General features: G+C 47.6%; 1 protein-coding gene across 1 annotated transcript; it reads left to right on the plus strand.

Moving 5' to 3' along the window:
- Window positions 1–6,987: 6,987 nt before the first annotated feature.
- On the plus strand, window positions 6,988–19,513 carry LOC125546768. Its single transcript, XM_048710906.1, has 3 exons — window positions 6,988–7,149; window positions 18,818–18,949; window positions 19,019–19,513. The coding sequence occupies exons 1-3, from the start codon at window positions 6,988–6,990 to the stop codon at window positions 19,511–19,513; spliced, it is 789 nt and encodes a 262-aa protein (XP_048566863.1).
- The last annotated feature ends 1,086 nt before the right edge of the window (window positions 19,514–20,599 follow it).

The raw sequence follows: 20,599 nt of genomic DNA on the forward strand, positions 1-20,599 counted from the left end.
ACATGAAGCGTAATCACAGGATAACACAGGATGAAGACAAACAGACTGAAGAAATTGAACTAAGGAAATTGAGAAAGTCTTCAGTCAAAGTCTTCAAACACAGATATGAACAAACACACAACACAGTTATGAGGAAATGAAAGAGTTGAGGGAATAGAACCAGTAAGCTTGGTGAGGACAATGATTTGGTAGACCAGTTCCAACTGCTGTCTCAGTTGTACGTCTGGTTGGAGCGGCTGAGTATTTAAACTCGAGGACACATAGTCCCAGGCACCCAGTCCTGAACACGCAGCTCAGGACACCCAGTCCTCACCGTATTCTCCTTGAACTAAGGTCACACAGACCTCGCCCAATCACTCGTGGTAAGTCTTCAGGCGACTTCTAAACCTTCACAAACTCGGTCACTCGGTGATCCACAATTCCTCTTGGATGCTCTAGACCATGACGCCTAACTGTCTGGAAGAAGCACTGTCTTCAAAGGTAACAAGCGTCGGATCCACGCAGGATCAATCTCTTCAGTGATGCTCAATCACTCGGGGTTTGTAGGTGTTTGGGTTTTTGGTTTTTCCTCACTTGATGATTTTCGCTCAAAGTCCTCAGAGGATGGGTTGCTCTCAAATGACAAGTGTCAGTTTCTCTCGGAGCAGCCAACCAGCTAGTGGTTGTAGGGGGCGGCTATTTATAGCCTAGGGAGCAGCCCGACATGATAAGACATAAATGCCCTTCAATGATATGACCATTAGGTGGATAGATATTTTGGGATAGCTGGCGCATAGCACAACAACGATCGGAATTTTGAGTAGAAAAATCCTTAGGGCTATCATGTTCCTCACTGTGTAGGAAATCCGCACTAGCGAATTCCTAACTCCTCAGTCAGAACAAATTCCTTAGAGACCATAAGAACTTCGTCTCTGTCACTGAAGAAATTGACTGAACTGTATGAGATTTCCAATGGCTTCACTCGAAGGGATTGGTAGGTGTAGGATTTTGAGTTGAGCATCACATGGAAATTTTTCCTTAGTATTTCCTCGACCCCCTATAATAGTACGGTGTTTCCTATGACTCAAGAAAGAGAAAATGAAACTACGAAAACAAGTCTTCACGCTTCATGTTCCTTGAATGAATACCAAGTCTTCACTGTCACACCATTTTCTTCACTTTCAAAGTCTTCAGAAAGTATTCAGAATACCAAAGTCTTCAGACGAAGAACTTCATTTTTAGGGGTTGACTTTCTCTGTAAATATCAAACTCCTCATAGACTTATAGACATGTGTACACTCATAAACACATTAGTCCCTTAACCTATAAGTCTTCAATACACCAAAATCACTAAGGGGCACTAGATGCACTTACACTAATAGAAATGGCAACTTTTAAATATACATTGTGAACTCATTTATTTGAAAAATGTCAGCCCAAATTTTAGAATTCTTTAAGGGTTTAAAAGAAAATCTAAAAAAAATATCCCCCACATTCACAAGATGTTTATGGACCTAAAAAATGTTTGTGCATTTAAAATGTGTTCCCAAAATTATAGAATGTTCATGAATATAAAAAACTATGAATTTTAGAAATTTTCAAGAATTTTAAAATAATATTCCTGATTTTAGAACAATGTTCACGAGTTTACATAAATCACTTTTTTAGAATGTTCAAAAAGTTCACTAATTTTAAAATAATAGTAAATTTAAAAAGTAAAACCATAAAATGAAAATAGAAAGAGGAAATGGAAACAAAAATAGAAAGAGACAAAAATAGAAAATCAAAGAAGAACTCGTAAACTTGAAATCGAAGAAAACCATGCTAACTCAACATAAACCCAACAAGTGGAGAAAATAAACTATCATGAAAATGAGTTGGTGCAAGGTCATGTTAGGACTTAGGTGCAAGATTCAAACTAATAAGGAACTATTCTACGGTATGAATGTGGAATAGGAGATTCTCGAGTTACGACCAATTGGAGGCGCGAGAAAAGACCCTCGCAAATATGGAGAGGCATAATTGATGGACGTGATGCTTTAAAACTTTGTTTAATCATGAGATCTGGCAATGGAGAGAGTAATTTGATTTGGCACATAACAGGTTGCCACGAAATACGCATGGTACCCGCTACATCGGGTGTGGGTAAAATACGACTAAATATACACCTGACTTTCTCGTCCGTCACCCGTACTCGGGTACAATTTTGTTCTCATACCCGCAACCCACCCATGTGAATTATCCTTGGGTAAAATAGCCACATCCCATTCAACTTTTAACAATGAGCACATACGCATGATGTATCCCATACACGGGTTATACATATATGCAGAAAATGCAACAACTGGATGTTTATTTGACATTCACATTGTGCTCAAAATGCAACTAACAACTATAGTTAGTCAGCTTGTGCTAACATACTACTTCCTGTTAGCATCATCAACAACAAGAAACTTTGACAAAATGATACACTTATACAAAAAAACTGAAGGAAATAAGCCCTAGAGGAAATAATAAAGTTGTTATTTTATATTTCCTTATATCATGATAAATGTTTATTATTCATGCTAGAATTGTATTAACCGGAAACTTGATACATGTGTGGATACATAGACAAAACACCGTGTCCCTAGCAAGCCTCTACTAGACTAGCTCGTTAATCAAAGATGATCAAGTTTCCTGACCATAGACATGTGTTGTCATTTGATGAACGGGATCACATCATTAGGAGAATTATATGATGGACAAGACCCATCCGTTAGCTTAGCATAATGACCATTAAGTTTTATTGCTATTGCTTTCTTCATGACTTATACATATTCCTCTGACTATGAGATTATGCAACTCCCGAGTACCGGAGGAACACCTTGTGTGCTATCAAATGTCACAACATAACTGGGTGACTATAAAGATGCTGTATAGGTGTCTCCGAAGGTGTTTTTTGGGTTGGCATAGATCAAGATTAGGATTTGTCACTCCGAGTATCGGAGAGGTATCTCTGGGCCCTCTCGGTAATGCACATCACTATAAGCCTTGCAAGCGATGTTACTAATGAGTTAGTTGCGGGATGATGTATATGGAACGAGTAAAGAGACTTGCCAGTAACGAGATTAAACTAGATATGATGATACCGACGATCGAATCTCGGGCAAGTAACATACCGATGACAAAGGGAATAACGTATGTTGTTATTGCGGTTTGACCGATAAAGATCTTCGTAGAATATGTAGGAACCAATATGAGCATCCAGGTTCCGCTATTGGTTAATGAACAGAGATGTGTCTCGATCATGTCTACATAGTTCTCGAACCCGTAGGGTCCGCACGCTTAACGTTCCATGACAATTTGTATTATGAGTTATGTGTTTTGGTGACCGAAGTTTGTTCGGAGTCCCGGATGAGATCACGGAAATGATGAGGAGTCTAAAAATGGTCGAGACATAAAGATTGATATATTGGAAGGTAGTATTCGGACACCGGGAGGGTTCCGGAGTGTATCAGGTACATACCGGAGTACCGAAGGGGTTACCGGAACCCCCGGAGGAAGATATGGGCCATAGGAGGGAGGCTAACCAGCCCACAAGGGGCTGGTGCGCCCCCACAAGGGAGGAGGCCGAATTGGTTTAGGGAAGGGGGCACCACCCCCCTTTCCTTCTCCTACTCCCTCTCCTTCCCCCTTTCCACCTCCAAGAGAAGGAAAAGAAGGGGGCGAATCCTACTAGGACTAGGAGTCCTAGTAGGACTCCCCCTTGGCGCGCCCCCTCCTGGCCCACCGCCTCCTCCTTCCCTCCTTTACATACGGGGGCGGGGGGCACCCCAAAGGCACATCAATTGTTCTCTTAGCCGTGTGCGGTGCCCCCCTCCACAATTTACTCCTCCGGTCATAGCTTCGTAGTGCTTAGGCGAAGCCCTGCGCGGATCACATCACCATCACCGTTACCACGCCATCATGCTGACGGAACTCTCCCTCGACCCTCGGCTGGATCAAGAGTTTGAGGGACGTCATCGAGCTGAACATGTGCTAAACTCGGAGGTGCCATATGTTCGGTACTTGATCGGTTGGATCGCGAAGACGCTCGACTACATCAACCGCGTTAACCTAACGATTCCACTTTCGGTCTACGAGGGTACGTGGACACACTCTCCCCCTTCTCATTGCTATGCATCTCCTAGACAGATCTTGCGTGAGCGTAGGATTTTTTTTGAAATTGCATGCTACGTTCCCCAACAGTGGCATCCGAGCCAGGTCTATGCGTAGATGATATGCACGAGTAGAACACAAAGAGTTGTGGGCGATAATAGTCATACTGCTTACCACCAACGTCTTATTTTGATTCAGCGGTATTGTTCGATGAAGCGGCCTAGACCAACATTACATGACCACGTTCATGAGACCGGTTCTACCGACGTGCTTTTGCACACAGGTGGATGGCAGGTGTCTGTTTCTCCAACTTTAGTAGAATCAAATTTGACTACGACCGATCCTTTTTGAAGGTTAAAACAACACACTTGACAAAAAATTGTTGTGGTTTTGATGCGTAGGTAAGAACGGTTCTTACTAGAAGCCCATAGCAGCCACGTAAAACATGCAACAACAAAGTAGAGGACGTCTAACTTGTTTTTACAGGGCATGTTGTGAGGTGATATGGTCAAGACGTGATGAGATATAAATTGTTCTATGAGATGATCATGTTTTGTAGAAGTTATCGGCAACTGGCGGGAGCCTTGTGGTTGTCGCTTTATTATATGAAATGCAATCGCCATGTAATTGCTTTAATTTATCACTAAGCGGTAGCTATAGTCATAGAAGCAATAGTTGTCAAGACGACAATGACGCTACGATTGGGATCAAGGTGTCAAGCCGGTGACGATGGAGATCATGACAGTGCTTTGGAGATGGAGATCAAAGGCACAAGATGATGATGACCATATCATGTCACATATTTTGGTTGCATGTGATGTTTATCTTTTATGCATCTTATTTTGTTTAGTACGGCGGTAGCATTATAAGATGATCCCTTAACTAAATTTCAAGGTATGAGTGTTCTCCCTGAGTATGCACCGTTGCAAAAGTTCTTCGTGCTGAGACACCACGTGGTGATCGGGTGTGATAGGCTCTACGTTCACATACAAGGGGTGAAAGACAGTTTTGCACATGCGGAATACTTGGGTTAAACTTGACGAGCCTCGCATGTACAGACATGGCCTCGGAACACTGGAGATCGAAAGGTCGAACGTGAATCATATAGAGATGATCAACATAGAGATGTTCACCATTGATGACTACTCCATCTCATGTGATGATCGGACATGGTTTAGTTGATTTGGATCACGTATCATTTAGATGACTTGAGGATGTCTATCTAAGTGGGAGTTCTTAACTAATATGATTAATTGAACTTAATTTATCATGAACTTAGCCCTGATAGTATTGGCATATATATGTTGTAGATCAATAGCTTGCGATGTAGCTCCCCGTTTATTTTTTATACGTTCCTAGAGAAAAATAAGTTGAAAGATGATAGTAGCAATGATCCAGATTGGGTCCGTGATCTAAGGATTATCCTCATTCATGCACAGAAGAATTATGCCCTTGATGCACCGCTAGGTGACGGACCTATTGAGGGAGTCTTGGATTAAGGGGTCCTCGGGCGTCCGACCTGTTGGGCATGGGCCGGACTAATGGGCTATGAAGATACAAGATAGAAGACTCTCTCCCGTGTCCGAATGGGACTCTCCTTGGCATGGATGGCAAGCTTGGCGTCTGGATATGAAGATTCCTTTCTCTGTAACCGACTTTGTACAACCCTAGTCCCCTCCGGTGTCTATATAAACCGGAGGGTTTAGTCCGTAGAGGCAATCATAGTCACATAGGCTAGACTTCTAGGGTTTTAGCCATTACGATCTCGTGGTAGATCAAATCTTGTAACCCCCATACTCATCAATATTAATCAAGAAGGACGTAGGGTATTACCTCCATCAAGAGGGCCCAAACCTGGGTAAAACTTCGTGTCCCTTGTCTCTTTTTACCATCAACCTCAGACGCACAGTTCGGGACCCCCTACCCGAGATCTGCCGGTTTTGACATCGACATTGGTGCTTTCATATAGAGTCCCACTGTGTCACCGCCAGAAGGTTCGATGGCTCTATCCATCATCTGTAATGATGCTGCCCTAGGGGAGGTTTTTCTCCTCGGCCATATCTTCATATTTGGCGGCTTCGCATTGCGGGCCAATTCGCTTGGCCATCTGGAGCAGATCGATAGCTACGCCCCAGGTCACCAGATTAGCTTTGGAAACCTGGATTATGTCGCTGATATCCGAGGAGACTTGATCTTCCAAGGATTCACGACCCCAACCTCCGCTCTGGCCTTAGAGCCGGAGCGCCTTGCCGGTACCAAAGGCGGGATTTCTAAACCCGCCTATCTGTGGCCACTAGGCCCAATACAGGAGAGCCGGAGGAAGCAGCATCACCGGCATCCATCACCAAGCCGGACTCTTCCCCGGACGCCGACTCCGAACTCTCGGAGTCAGCATCGTGTGAGCTTGGCCAAGGAATTCCCTTCCCGCCATACTCCATGAATTCTTTTCTCCCTCAACAAACCTCGCCTTTAAGCGAGGCTCTGGACTTGATGCGATCCCTTGTGATTACGTAGGAGCAATGTCCGAACTATGCCCAGCCTGGACTAGGGGCTGAGAGCGGGGAATTTTATGTCCCACCCACCACCCACTTCATCGCCACAGTAGAGGACTTAACTGACATGCTTGATTACAGCTCTAAAGACATCGACGGTATGGACGATGATGCTAGAGAGGAGCAAGCCGAAAACCCGCCGTTTACCGGACGCTGGATGGCCACCTCTTCGTATGACGTGTACATGGTGGATACACCCAAGGAGGGTGACAACGATAGTGAGAAAAATCCAGCAGAGGATAAACCTCCCGAGATACAACAAAAGCGCTGACGACGCCGCTCTAAATCACGCCGCAACAAAGACAGCAATACCGACATGAGAGACAACAACACTCCGGATGATGCTGAAGACCAAGAAAACCCCGTCGAGCAAAACTCCGAACAAGACGATCGGGAGGATGGGCAAGTTAGCCTTGATGAACAGGCTGCAAACGAAGACTCGGAGGACAGTTATTACCTTCCAGCCTCCGAGGATGAGGTGAGCCTCGGTGAGGAAGACTTTATCGTGCCCGAGGAACCTCTCGAGCAGGAGCGCTTTAAGCAATGGCTAATAGCCACTGCAAGGAGCCTAAAAAAGAAGCAGCAACAGCTTCAAGCTGATCAAGATCTACTCAATGATAGATGGACTGATGTCCTGGCAGCAGAAGAATATGGACTTGAGCGCCCAACCAAAAGTTACCCGAAGCATAAACTGCTACCTCAATTCAATGATGAGGCACTTGAGCCCGTACCATCAGCGCGTAATGCGGCTGATCGACCACCACGTGGCCGGGACAAAAAGGCAACTCAAGCCGGACACCAGCCCGTACTACCTCGCCGTAAAGGCAGAGATAAAATAGCTCAGGAATATACATACGACCTGCGGCCGGACCTGAAGAATAAAGTAGGTCCGGCCAGATCGATCTACGAATCGCGGGGGCGTGCCCCGACGCACGACGATGGCTATCAAGCCAAGCATGACAAGCACAATCATGTCCGGGCCGAAAATCATAGACGGACTCCATCTGAACTACGACACGATCTAGCCCGATATAGAGGTGCCGCACACCCCCTCTGCTTCACTGACGAAGTAATGGAACATGAATTCCCAGAAGGGTTCAAACCCGTGAATATCGAATCATATGATGGAACCACAGATCCCGCGGTATGGATCAAAGACTTTATTCTCCATATTCACATGGCCCGCGGCGATGATCTTCATGCCATCAAATACCTCCCCCTAAAACTCAAGGGACTAGCCCAGCACTGGCTGAACAGCCTGCCTAAAAAATCTATTGCACTACAAAAAAAGACACATCCATGACATTTTGGGCCGAACGAAAAAAAATTCTGTCATACATATGACACTTCTATGATGATAATTGTGACAAAACCCGGTATCATCATAGATGTGGTGGGCTCCTACTTCTATGACAAAAAATCATGACAAAAAAATGGCCTTTTCGTCCTGGGCGGGCCGGAGACGCAGCTGCATGACATTCTTTGGGCCGTCCATGATGGAAAAAACCATGGTAGAAGCGAGGGTGAGGAAAATTTTGGCGAATTCCCGGTTACGGTGGGAGGTCGGGGGCTGAGCGATGCACGTTTCTCTCATACACGTACGCGCGTGTGTGCGAGGCGTTGGCTCTAACTGAACCCGAGCGAGGCGTTGGGCTCTAACTGAACCCGAGCGATTGCACTGCAGGCTACGCGTTACTGAACCCGAGCGACCGATCGATGGCTGTTAACTGAACCCGATCGAGCGATTCCTTCGCAACTGCTGCTAACTGAAGCCGATCGATGCTGCCTCTGGGATGAAAAGTGAGCATTGTGGGGGGCAGGGTTGGATGAACAGTGAGCGGTGGTGTTGCCTCTGGATGAATAGGACCCCGTGGTGTGGTGGAGGGCTGGATGAACAGTAGACGGTGGAGGGGGTGCCCGTGGAGGGGTGGTTGAACAGGACCCCGTGGTGTGGAGGGCTGGATGAACAGTAGACGGTGGAGGGGTGCCTGTGGAGGGGTGGTTGAACAATAGCCGGTGGAGTAGCGCGCGGTGGAGGCTGGATGAACAGGAGCCCGTGGAGGCTGGAGGAGGTCGACGGTAGCCCATGGAGGTTGGAGGAGGTCGACGGTGGAGATGAACAGTATCCCGTGGAGTCCCGTTTTGCGGTACGCCACACCCCTCCCGATGAACAGGACCCCCATTTTGACCGTAGCGCTCCAACACAAGTCCGTTTCGTCCGTTTTGCGATACGCCACACCCCTCCCGATCAACAGGACCCTCGTTTCAACCGTAGGAGGTCCGTTTCGTCCGTTTTGCGGTACGCCACACCCCTCCCGATCAACAGGACCCCCGTTTCGACCATAGGAGGTCCGTTTCCTCCATTTTGCGGTATGCCAGACCCCTCCCGATCAACAGGACCCCGTTCCGAACATAGGAGGTCCGTTTCCTCCGTTGTGCGGTACGCCAGGCCTCGTTTCCATCGCCTGTTCCGTCCAAGCCCTCCTGATGAACACGACCACGCATTCCATTCCGACCCACCCGGTTGGCTCCCACACATTCCGTTGCCTCCCAATGAACACGATGCATTCCGTTGCCTCCCGATGAACACGATGCATTCCGTTGCCTCCCCATGAGCACGGCGACTATGCTGTTTCTCCGTTCCGACCCTGCCATGTACACGAGCCCTGGCCATACATATGCGCGAGTAGGCGTTCGAGACCCCGCCCGTATGTACACATACGTGGCCGTATTTTCTTTCTTGCACCCTGGCCGCTGTACGTACGTGTACATGCTACGTGCGTGCCTCTACTACGACACGTACGCGCCTCTACTACGACGCGTGCGTGCCTCTACATCCACTAGTATATATGTACGTACACGTTCGCGACCAGAATGACAACGCTACGTACGCTTCGACCAGGTGGGTCCCGACTGTTAGGCACTTCCTTGCCTGTGAAGATGTAGCTGGTGGGTCCCAGCAGTCAGGGGGCGAATCGTTTTTTTGCCCGAACGCACTTCCTTGCATGCGAAGATGTAGCTGGTGGGTCCCAACAGTCAGGGGCAAACGTTTTTTTTCGCGAAATACGGTGGCCCGTCTGATGGGTCCCCGCTGTCAGGTGGAGGAATAATTATTTTGCACGTAATAAGGAGGCACTTCCTTGCTGCAGTCGTGGACCGAGCTGTCAGCCTCTCCACGTACAGTCCACGTCTGATGGAAGCCGTTCCTTGACCACTTGACCACGCCGCGCCGAGAGCACCAGGGTGATGGATGACGGCGAGGCCTAGGAAGGGGACGATGCGGAGCCGGGGAAGACGCGGCAGTGGATGCCCACACGTAGAGGAGTACGAGGGTTCACTGGTTCGCTGCGGTGTGAGGCTGCCGTCACCGCAGAATAACAGGAGGTGTGGGTGAGTAGAGGGATGGCCTGGCCCCGGTGGGAGTAGTAGGGGGCAGTGAGGCCTCCGCCGCATCACAGCCGGCCACGGGAGGCAGGAGCACGAGGCACGACTGGCGCTGGTTTGGGCGGATGGAGCAAGAAGAACAGAGGTTGAAGAAGCACTACGGCCGTTGGATGGACATCGTACGGTCACTAGAGCTAGAATTGTGCATATTGACTAAGTTGACAAAGCCCTCCGTCCCCGTCAACTTAGTAGGCCCAGAAGTCAGCCTACTACTATACTGGGTCCCAGCTAACAGGGGGAGTATTCATTTTTTTGTGCGTAATAAGGAGGCACTTCCTTGCGTGCGAAGATATAGCTGGTGGGTCCGAGCTGTCAGCGGCGGTAACATTTTTTTCGTGAAATACAGAGGCCCTTTCAGTGGGTCCCTGATGTCAGGTGGAGGAATCATTATTTTGCGCGTAATAAGGAGGCACTTCCTTGCATGCGGCCGTGGACCCAGCTGTCGGCCTCTCCACGTACAGTCCACTTCAGATGCATGTCGGTCATTGACCACGTTGACCAGGCCGCGCCAAGAGCACCAGGGCGGTGGACGATGGCGAGGCCTAGGAAGGGAACGACATGGAGGCAGGGAAGACTCAACAGTTTTTTCCCACGTGGAGGGGAGTATGACTGTACGAGGGTTTACTAGTTCTTCTGTCGTCGCCGGAGAATAATAGCAGGTGTGGGTGAGTAGAGGGATGGCTAGGCCAGCGATGGGAGTACGGTGGGGCGGTGAGGCCTGCGCGGCAGCACAGCCGGCCGCGGGGAGGAGGGAGCAGGCAGTCCCGCCGGCGCTTGTTTGAGCGGCTGGACCAGGAAGAGCAGAGATTGAAGAAGCACGACGGCCGCTCGATGGACATCCAACAGTCACTGCTTGTGCGTCAACCTTTTTTAGGAAAGCCTCAAATCTGTGGAAAACAGCATACAGCCCATCTGCCATTATTTCTAATAATTTACAGCCCATTTGCTAATTCTTAAGGTTTTTTTGGAGCCCATATTCTTTTTGTTAGCATTACAGCCCATATTGTGGCCACGGTTAAAAAATTATACGAAATTTTGCACATTTCGGTGCGGTCCGAACTGTTTTTAATCCTGAAATTTCGACTCACATTCAAACTGATTTTAAAAATAAATGTATATCAATATAAAATCCAATAAATTCTCCACGCATAAAAATTAATGTAATTTAAAATCTCGAAATAAAAAAAGATATTTGAAACTAATTGCCGGTTTGATGTGTTTTAAAAATGTACAACCCATTTCTCATTACTGATAGGCCATTTTCTCGGCCAGCCGAATGAAGCTCTCATCGTCTTGAATGATTTGCAGCCCAACAGGCCTGACAAAGCGACTTACTTGGCAAATCACAAAAAAACTGGGCTGTGGCCATGGACCCAGCTGTCAGCCTCTCCACGTACAGTACTCTTCCGATGGAAGTCGGTCGTTGACCACATTGACTACGCCGCGCCGAGAGCACCAAGGCGGTGGACGACGATGAGGCCTAGGAATGGGACGACGCGGAGCCGGGGAAGACGCGGCAGTGGATGCCCACACGGAGAGGAGTACGAGGGTTCACTGGTTCGGCTGCGGCGTGAGGCTGCCGTCGCCGCAGAATAACAGGGGGTGTGGGTGAGTAGAGGGATACCCTGGGCCAGCGGTGGGAGTAGTAGGGGGCGGTGAGGCCTCTGCGGCATCACAGCCGACCACGAGAGGCAGGAGCACGCGGCACGACCACCGTTGCTTTGGGCGGTTGGAGCAAGAAGACCAGATGTTGAAGAAGCACTATGGCCGTTGGATGGACATCGTACGGTCATTAGAGATAGAATCGTTCATATTGACTAAGTTGACAAAGCCCTCCGTCGTCGTCAACTTAGTAGGCCCACAAGTCAGCCACCCACTATGGTGGGTCCCAGCTAGCAAGGGGTATTCATTTTTTGGTGCATAATAAGGAGGCACTTCCTTGCGTGCGAAGATATAGCTGGTGGGTCCGACCTATCAGCGGGGGGAACGTTTTTTTCGTGAAATACAGAAGCCCTTCCCACGTACAGTGCACGTACAGTGCGTAATAAGGAGGAACTTTCTTTGTGTGTGACCATGGACCTCATGGGTCCCAGCCGTCAGGCTCTCCACGTACAGTCCTCTTCCGATGACTCTCGTATGTTGACCACGCCGTGCCGAGCGCACCAAGGCGGTGGACGACGGCGAGGCCCCAGACTGGAACGACCCGGAGATGGGGAAGACGCGGCAATGGAGTCGCAGACGGAGCTGAGTGGAAAACTTGACTGGTTCGGGTGCGGGGTGGGCCTACACTCCGCAGAGAATAACAGGAGGTGTGGAGTGGAGGGATGGCCTGGCCGTCGGCGGGGTAGCGTTTCGCTGAGGAGCGCAAAACATCGCCGCTGGACGCCGAAGGCTGGAGTAGGCGGTTCCGGCAGCGCTGGGGGAAGAAGACAAGAGATTGAAGAAGAATGTCGGCCATTGGATGTAAATCCAACGCCTTCTTAGGCTTCGACCTACTGGCCCACATGTCTGTCAGTCCACTTGTTTTTTAGTCCATTTGGTGGGCTGGGTGAAACAATGATGTAGCATCTATGCAGCCCGTTTAAATCCCATTTGCATTTTTCTCGAAATCCACGGACTTGCAGGGCTGGGTGAAAATATCATGTTGGGCTAGATGGAGAAATGTTATAAAAACATAAACACATGATTGCACGTCAGTAAAATCTTTGCAAGCTTATGTACACAATCACTAGGAGTTAACTTGCCAAGTTATATATAAACAATTATTATTATTATTATTTTGTAAGAACTTTCAACTTCCGAAATAAAACATCATTTTAATTTGATGAGTTAATAGTATGTGGGGTATTATTATTTTTTAGGCTAGACGTGGGACAATTGAGTTGGTTCTAGGGGAAAGTACTGGGAGAAAACTCAGTTTACATCGAAAAAGAATGTGGGAGAAAATTCAGAGACCTGCTGGGTCCACCTGAAGAGGGGAATATGTTGGGAGGAAGGAGATTCAAAGCACGGCAGCCAAGTGAACTAGTTTTTTTACGGACAAGTGAACTAGTTTACATACACAAGCAAATAGCCACTAAAAAAAGCAATCCGGTTAATGGGTTCTTACAAGAAATATTTCGGACAAAACAGATAATTACGACACATAGGCTAATGCATGAAACACTCAGATGATAAAGGTGCTTATAAACAGATAAAGTACAACATCTAGACCTTCCTGGCACGCTTGATCATGACGCTGCGGCTGTCCGTGTACTCGTCGGTTACAGGAAGCAGACACGCCCTCGTGTCCAAGATCTACCTGTACATGTCGTAGCATGCGTATGCGTCCTTGGCCGCGTAGGTTATGTAGGCTAGATTCAGAGGTACCTCCCACATGTTCAGGTCGTCTTCTTTCATGTTGGCGTACTAGGGGTCGATGATGGTCTCAGCGAGGTCAACCACAGAGTCCTTCTCCTGCCCGTTGCTGATGATCTTGTATTGCTTCTGGATGTTGACAAGCTTGTTACACCAGATGGCCGAATCATCACGTTCTTCCTTCTCTCCACCGTAGCGAAGATGCAGTCGACGCTACCGATGAAACGGGCGAATGCTCCAGAACCTGGTGCAGTCATAGGACTGAGGCGAGGCAGAGCTTCACCGAGTCCGTATCGTTGGTGTACATCACATTCAACTTGGTGCAGCCATAGGACTGAACGGCGAAATCAAAAGGGAACTCCTTGCTGAAGTCCATATCCAGCAGGCTCACCCCTCGGATTGCCATTGGAGTCTCTTCGAGTGAACGAGTGTGTAGGCGGCAGCAGCAGTTCGTTTTTCAGCTCTTGGGGAACTGGATTCAACAGTAAGCTGAGTGTGTATAGGCGACAACAGTTACTACCCCTCCCTTGTCCGCTGCATGCCCGGCAGAAGATGCACCCTCGGCCACACATCGGTTCACGAGCGGGTCTGTATTAGTACTATAATAACAGGAGTTAGTGGTCACTTTACTTAAATTTAATTAGCTTTAATAGAAATTTGTACTTAAAACAAGCAATGCATTCGCTCGTTCTATCAGTGCCACATGATCAACATGCACAACAATTAGAATTATTATTCTCAGGACGCACACGATCAACACATTTGTCGCACTTTCACAAAGATAATCCTACCAAGTTTGAACTGTTTGTTATGGTTGTTGTCCTCTGCATCATCATGCCGTGTTTCCCAGCTTGCAAGATTCAGAACCTACAAATAAGATCCAAATAATAAGTACAACACAGATGCCTACACATCTCATTGATTCCCAGCTTGCAAGATTCAGAACCAACAAATAAGATCTAAATAATAAGTACAACAAAGATGCCTACACATCTCATTGATTCCCAGCTTGCAAGATTCAGAACCAACAAATAAGATTCAAATAATAAGTACAACAAAGATTCCTACACATCTCACTGATTCCCAGCTTGCAAGATTCAGAACCAACCCATTAGAGCCTTTTGATAAAGTGAATATTGGGATTAAATCCATCTCGGCTACCCATGTCATACAATCGAAGAACTTGGTGAATGCTCTTGACCGTCACAACATCTATAGTTGAGTATTCCTGTTTGCACAGCATGTTTGCACAGCACAAACAAGGAGACAGGAGAGCATGATTTCGCTTTAATAGTGGCCTCCTTGAACTCAACCTCCAGCTCTACTTGGATGAGGTCTGCCTGGAGTTCCATGATTCAATTCATGCGCCTTTTTCTGCAGTTCACCTAAAATGAAGCAAAGATTGCATCATTCAACTAGCAAGAAGTACTTGCTCTTGTGAGCTGGCAGGTTCTTCTTTAGTAGTTGCACTAAAATTGAAGAACATTAAGGTTGGCTGTCCGGCTCATGTAAGGTGCAACTATAATTTTCTTATCCTTTTGTGCAGTTCCACTAAAATAAAGTGCCATTGTGGTGACAGTGACGGCTCCATCTTGCAAAGGCTAATAAAATGTTGCACAAGATTACCAGTAGAACTTGACGGAGATTTTGGAAACTCCAATCACCATTTTGTGCAGTTCCACAAAAATTGAGAGATGTTGCCCACGTGACATTTTAGTTGAACTGTACAAGACACTCATTCCAAAAAAAGTGTTTTGTGCAGTTCACCAAAAGGTCACAGTAGCAACAAGGTGAAATGGATATCCCTATCTGCACAAAAAGATATAAAGTAAACAGTTGCTGGTCAATAAGAATATACGGAACATATAGAAAATGAAAAGAAGCATCTTAATTATGTTCATGGCAATCACGCAAGGACAGTAGAAATTTTAAAACATCAGCAATGCTTCATGTTACCAGAAGCATTATGATCAACAATGAGATTCCTCAAATATGGGATTACTTTAATGGTGGCATTGCTTGTTTACCATACACAGTAAATCAACAGCAGCTAAAGAGTTGGTTTAAGGGCATGGGACCGTGGGGACACCAGGACACTCAGCAGCGTAAAGGAGCAACTTACTTATCATACTGGGGAAAACAACAGGAGTGCCATTTGTAACACAGTTTAATTGCATCTTATCACTGGAGGCATTAGATTAACAATAACACTGGTTAGACATGTCCCTAAGGTAACAGTGTGATCGCTTCATTTTACATGCGCCCTTACATTAACAACAGCAAAAGGTTGGTATAAGGACATGCGACAGTGGACGCATCGGCACAATGTACCTACAAGGAGGCATAAAGTGGTGATGCCGAGTTTGTTCATGCTATGTGAGGGCAGCAAACCTAATCCTGGAGACCTTGTACTATGTGAGGGCACCAAATCTAATCCTGGAGACCTTTTACTATGTGAGGGAAGCAAATCTAATCCTGGAGACCTTTTACTATGTGAGGGCAGCAAATCTAATCCTGAGACCTTTTACTATGTGAGGGCAGCAAATCTAATCCTGAGACCTTTTACTATGTGAGGGCAGCAAATCTAATCCTGGAGACCTTTTACTATGTGATGGCAACAAATCTAATCCTGGACATACTCTGTTGACTTGTCCACCAGCCGCCACTTCCTATCCTTTTTTCAACCAATAATAGATCTGTTCCTTATCCAGTTTGTACTGCGTTTTCCCATTATTTCCCTTTTCAACCAAGAGACCGGTTGGGTATCTGGTCTCTACTACTTTCACCATATTATTTCATCTTTGAATCAAGTCCTAGATTCATGCTACAACTTTCCCCCCTTTCTTCATTGTTTGAACAAAGCCCTAGATTCGAATGCATGAAGTAGCTTTACCTCTAATAATACTAAAAATTTAGGTGGCTTTGGAAGAGCTGATGGGAGTAGAAAAAGATGCACATGCGGACACGTGGGGAGCTGGGCCAGTAGAGCAAGGCCGCTTTCGAAGAACTTATACCTGAGGGTCGCCGGGATGTCGGCGGCGGCAGGTCGGATTTGCGGACAATACGACAGGGAGGAAGAAGGGTTGGAGGACCTCCCAAGCCGGCGCTGTGTCGGAGAGAACGGCACGGGCAGAGGATCGGGCCCCTCCGACAGCTGTGGGTTTTCTCCCTTAGCGGCGATGACCGCGTGAACGATGCCTGCGGTCGCCAGCACCGTCTAGAAACTCTGTGTGGTGCGGGGCCGCAGGCTGGCGCCTTGGATGATTTGGCACAGCCGACTGCCGCTCGCGCCCATCGCCTCCATAGGTGCTTGTGGCTTCTGGTCACTTGGTCTTGGATTGGAGTGAGCAGTGTTGCACAGAGACTTGGGAGTAGATGGATTGGAGTGGTGGGGCGCCTGTATTATATGAGAGCCCAAACTCTGTTGCATTCACATCGTGCTGGCTCTATTCCTCTTCTCCAATTAATTCCCTCTGCATGTAATTCAGGATGCATCATTGACCGTTCAAAGTCTCGGGAACCGCTACCCTCTCCCTCCTTGGCATTCAAGCACCTATGGACCCGTCGACGACGAGGTGCCTATGGTGACTTCGTAAATTTCAAGATGATAGTGCCGTGCGTGTGTGCGTTCATAGGGGTGAGTGTATGCGCGTGTATATGAGCGCTTGCGTCTGTACTGTGTAAAAAAACGTAAATGCGTGTCAAAACGAGACTAGTCAGTATACTCAATATTGTGCACCTCGGAGAGGAAAATGGTAGAACTAGTATGTATTTATTTACGGTGCAGATTCACTCATTTTGCTCCATATGTACTCCGTCTCGGTGTAGTCTAGTCACTTGTTGAAATCTCTAGAAGGGCAAATACTCCTTTCTGGTTTACAGTGCTATACTAGCAAGTAGTTGTACGTACTAGCACAATAGTGGGCTCACATAGCAATTTTGTCTCATGCAAGAGCCTGGCTATATGCGTGCTCCAATGTTCGCAACCGCAACGTTCGGTTTGCGCTTGGCTCTTCGCCTCTTCGAGAAGACGAACAATGATGTTACTACTGCTGCTTCTACATTGTCGAATCCACTGCTGCATGTCCGTCCACCGCGAGCGGGACGGATAGCTTGTTGTAGAAGTACTACTAAGCAAAAGCCTGTCCTCGTTTCCGAGCAACCGCGCGCATGGGTGAGGGAGAAGGCGTGTAGTAAAATCAAGCTTCTCCTCATTGTACGAGTTGGCGTGACACATCATAGCACTGGCCCCACATGCTTGCCTCTAAAGTTGGCTGAAAGACCCGCAGTGTACAATATATTTGCTACAACCTCTAAAATTTACCCACCACAAATTAAAATATATGTAGTCGTATGCATCGTTCTGATGCAGAGGCCGGGGAGTCCCCCCTTTTCGAAAAAAAACAAATTAAAATATATATTCCTGTCTTGACCAGATGAGCGTGCAAACTACAATCACCAGGGTGTCAGGTAGGGCCGGAAGACTATTTTCTTAAAAAAAAACTTCGAGACAGCCACATAGCATGGAGCCGACCCCAACGATTTTAAGCTTACAGGCATGGTACATGCTATCCTAGACTACTCTACACATGAAACTGCCACACGAGCGTCCGGGCTGCGCTTGGCTCTTCGTCTCTTCGGGAAGTCGAATAATGATGGAGTACTACGGCACTGGAGGAGTACTACAGTACGCTTCTGGCCATCTGACACCGATTGAACTGCTGCATGTCCACCGCGTGCGGGAGGGAGAGCATGTAGTGAAAGCTTCTCCTAGTCTTGCCAGCCACCATACTCATGGGCGAGGGAGGGACGCTCCTGCCTTTGCGTGTATGATAGTTGGGCCCGACAGGTGTGTGGCCAACCTGTCATACAGCCAAAGGCAGGTGCAGTTAAGTCTGCGAGGGAGAGGATAATCAAACTTCTCGTTGATGTACGAGTTGGGGCGACACATCAAAGCACTGCACTCGATATATTTCAATAATTTACGTTTACCGATGCATTAATTACAACGCATACATGCATGCCGTGACTCTCCTTTTGATACTTGCATGTGTTGATTTAATGCACCTTGAAGTAGTATAAAATATGTGACGGTAAAGCTTTGTAATACCCCGGCCCAAGTCGAGAGATGGTTGTGCACGAGGAGGGCGAGATCATGCAGACCGAACAGGACCCGACGATGGAGCTCTCTAAGGTCTCGATGGACCTCACCGTGCTCCACTGCCCCTTGTGCCTCCACCCCTTGACGCCTCTAGTGTATGAGGTTCGAATACACCTCGTCCGTTCGGCTGATTGAGCAAGGTGCAGGTTTCTTGATTGATGTGCTGTTCGATTGATTTCTGCAGTGCAAGGGAGGGCACCTGACCTGCGCGGACTGCCGCGTCGAGCGCCCCGGGAACCAGCGACAGTGCCAGAAGTGCGAGCGCGGCGGTGGCTTCGATGTGCGGAACACGGCGGTGGACTCCGTCCTTTCGTCAGTGAGGGTGGAGTGCCCGCATGAAGGCTGTGGGCTCTACATCACTTACCACAAGCTTGCCGATCACTAGAGCGTGTGTCCGCTCGCGCCCTACAAATGCCCCGTGCCTGTCTGCGGCTACGAAGGCCCGCCGCCGGTGCTCTACCACCACATCAGCACCGCACATCCCATGCCCGTGCATAGGATCCAGTACGGCAAGGTGCTCTGGCTGCAAGTGCCACTGTCGGAGCCACGGCTCTTGCTGTTCGCGGAGGAGGACCGCCGCGCGTTTTTCTTGGTCGGTGGCGTGCTCGACATTGGCGCGCCTATCGCCGTGTCGGTCGTCTGCATCAGAGCGGGGGCGTCCCCACTGCCGCACTACGTGGCCAAGCTGTGGGCGAACGGCCCGCCGGGGGAGCCCAAAGGCCCGACCGATGCCGTCAAGGTGGAAATGGAGGTGACAAGCAACAAGGATCCCGGTGACGTCGACGTGCAGGAGCTGACCTTCTTGACAGTTCCGCCCAAGCTGCTGGCCGGGGCTAAGCTTTTGTCCCTCCACATTCAGATTGACAAGCTCACGTCCTAAATGTTTCTACAGTGCCTTCTATTTATCTTATTAATATGCTAATATAGGGATTACCTTGGTCTACTTTAGCTTAAGAAATGGTGGGTTTTGGTGGCGATGCAGCAATTACTTCGACATCAGATCAGTAATTTCCAACAGTCGAACGGATATTTTGTGTCTGTTGGATATAAAGTTCCTTTGGGTAAGAAGTACTACTTGTCATCAAAATGGATAAAAGGAGATGTATGTAGACGTATTTTAGTTCTAGATACGTCCCTTTTTATCCATTTTGATGACAAGCACTCCCTCCGTTCCACAATACATGCCTTCCATTTGTCAAAATATAGATGTATCTAGACATGTTTTAGTATATAGGTACATCCATGATAGAGCCAATTGGATGGTTGAGAACACTACAATTCGTAGCTACAGATGCGTGTGTGACTCCCAGATGCAGAGGCCAGGGGTCATCATCCTCCTTTTCGAGAAAAAATAGACGCGTGTGTGAGAGGACGAGTGCGTGCGTGCACCTCTTCTCTTCCTGTATAACGTACTACTAGACTCAGAGTACAAGTTTTTGTGGGTAGCACGATGGTGCGTGCGAGAAGTCCCGAGAGATAGGTTTAATGCGTCTGAAAAAAAATACTAGCCTAGAGCTCGCCACGCGGCTATTCTTGTCGAACGCCCCATTAACCGTAAGATATGTATACGATGGTGCCAGTTATTGCACGTACACAGCAGTACTCCCTCCTGTCCAGTTTATAGGGCTTAATTCAAAAATCTCACCAACCAAGATGGCGAGTGGTGGAATATTTTTTATAGTTTGCAAAAGCACCTAATTAATGCTCTTGTTTTTCTCAAAAAATTATGTTTATCAATGCATTAATTGCAATGCATGCATGCATAAAGTACATGCATTGGTCAATTTTCTCTTAATACTTGCATGCAATGATTTAATGCACCTTGGAATCTGAACATGTGTTGGGGAACAACCAAATTGAGCCTTATAAAATGGAAAAACTAAAATTTTGAGATAAGCCCTATAAAACCGGAAAGGAGGGAGTAGAAAAAGAAGTACTCCATCCGGGAATAGTGCCGCACTTCGAA

This window comes from Triticum urartu, chromosome 3 (genome assembly GCF_003073215.2).
Source record: "Triticum urartu cultivar G1812 chromosome 3, Tu2.1, whole genome shotgun sequence".
NCBI lineage: Eukaryota > Viridiplantae > Streptophyta > Magnoliopsida > Poales > Poaceae > Triticum > Triticum urartu.

Bases quoted from the DNA above. Each gene is read 5' to 3' on its own strand.
- LOC125546768 (XM_048710906.1), top strand. From the start codon at position 6,988: ATGAGAGACAACAACACTCCGGATGATGCTGAAGACCAAGAAAACCCC. The intron at 7,150-18,817 runs GTGAGCCTCGGT...TGATTTCTGCAG, and splicing joins TTCCAGCCTCCGAGGATGAG to TGCAAGGGAGGGCACCTGAC. The intron at 18,950-19,018 runs GTGAGGGTGGAG...GCCGATCACTAG, and splicing joins TGGACTCCGTCCTTTCGTCA to AGCGTGTGTCCGCTCGCGCC.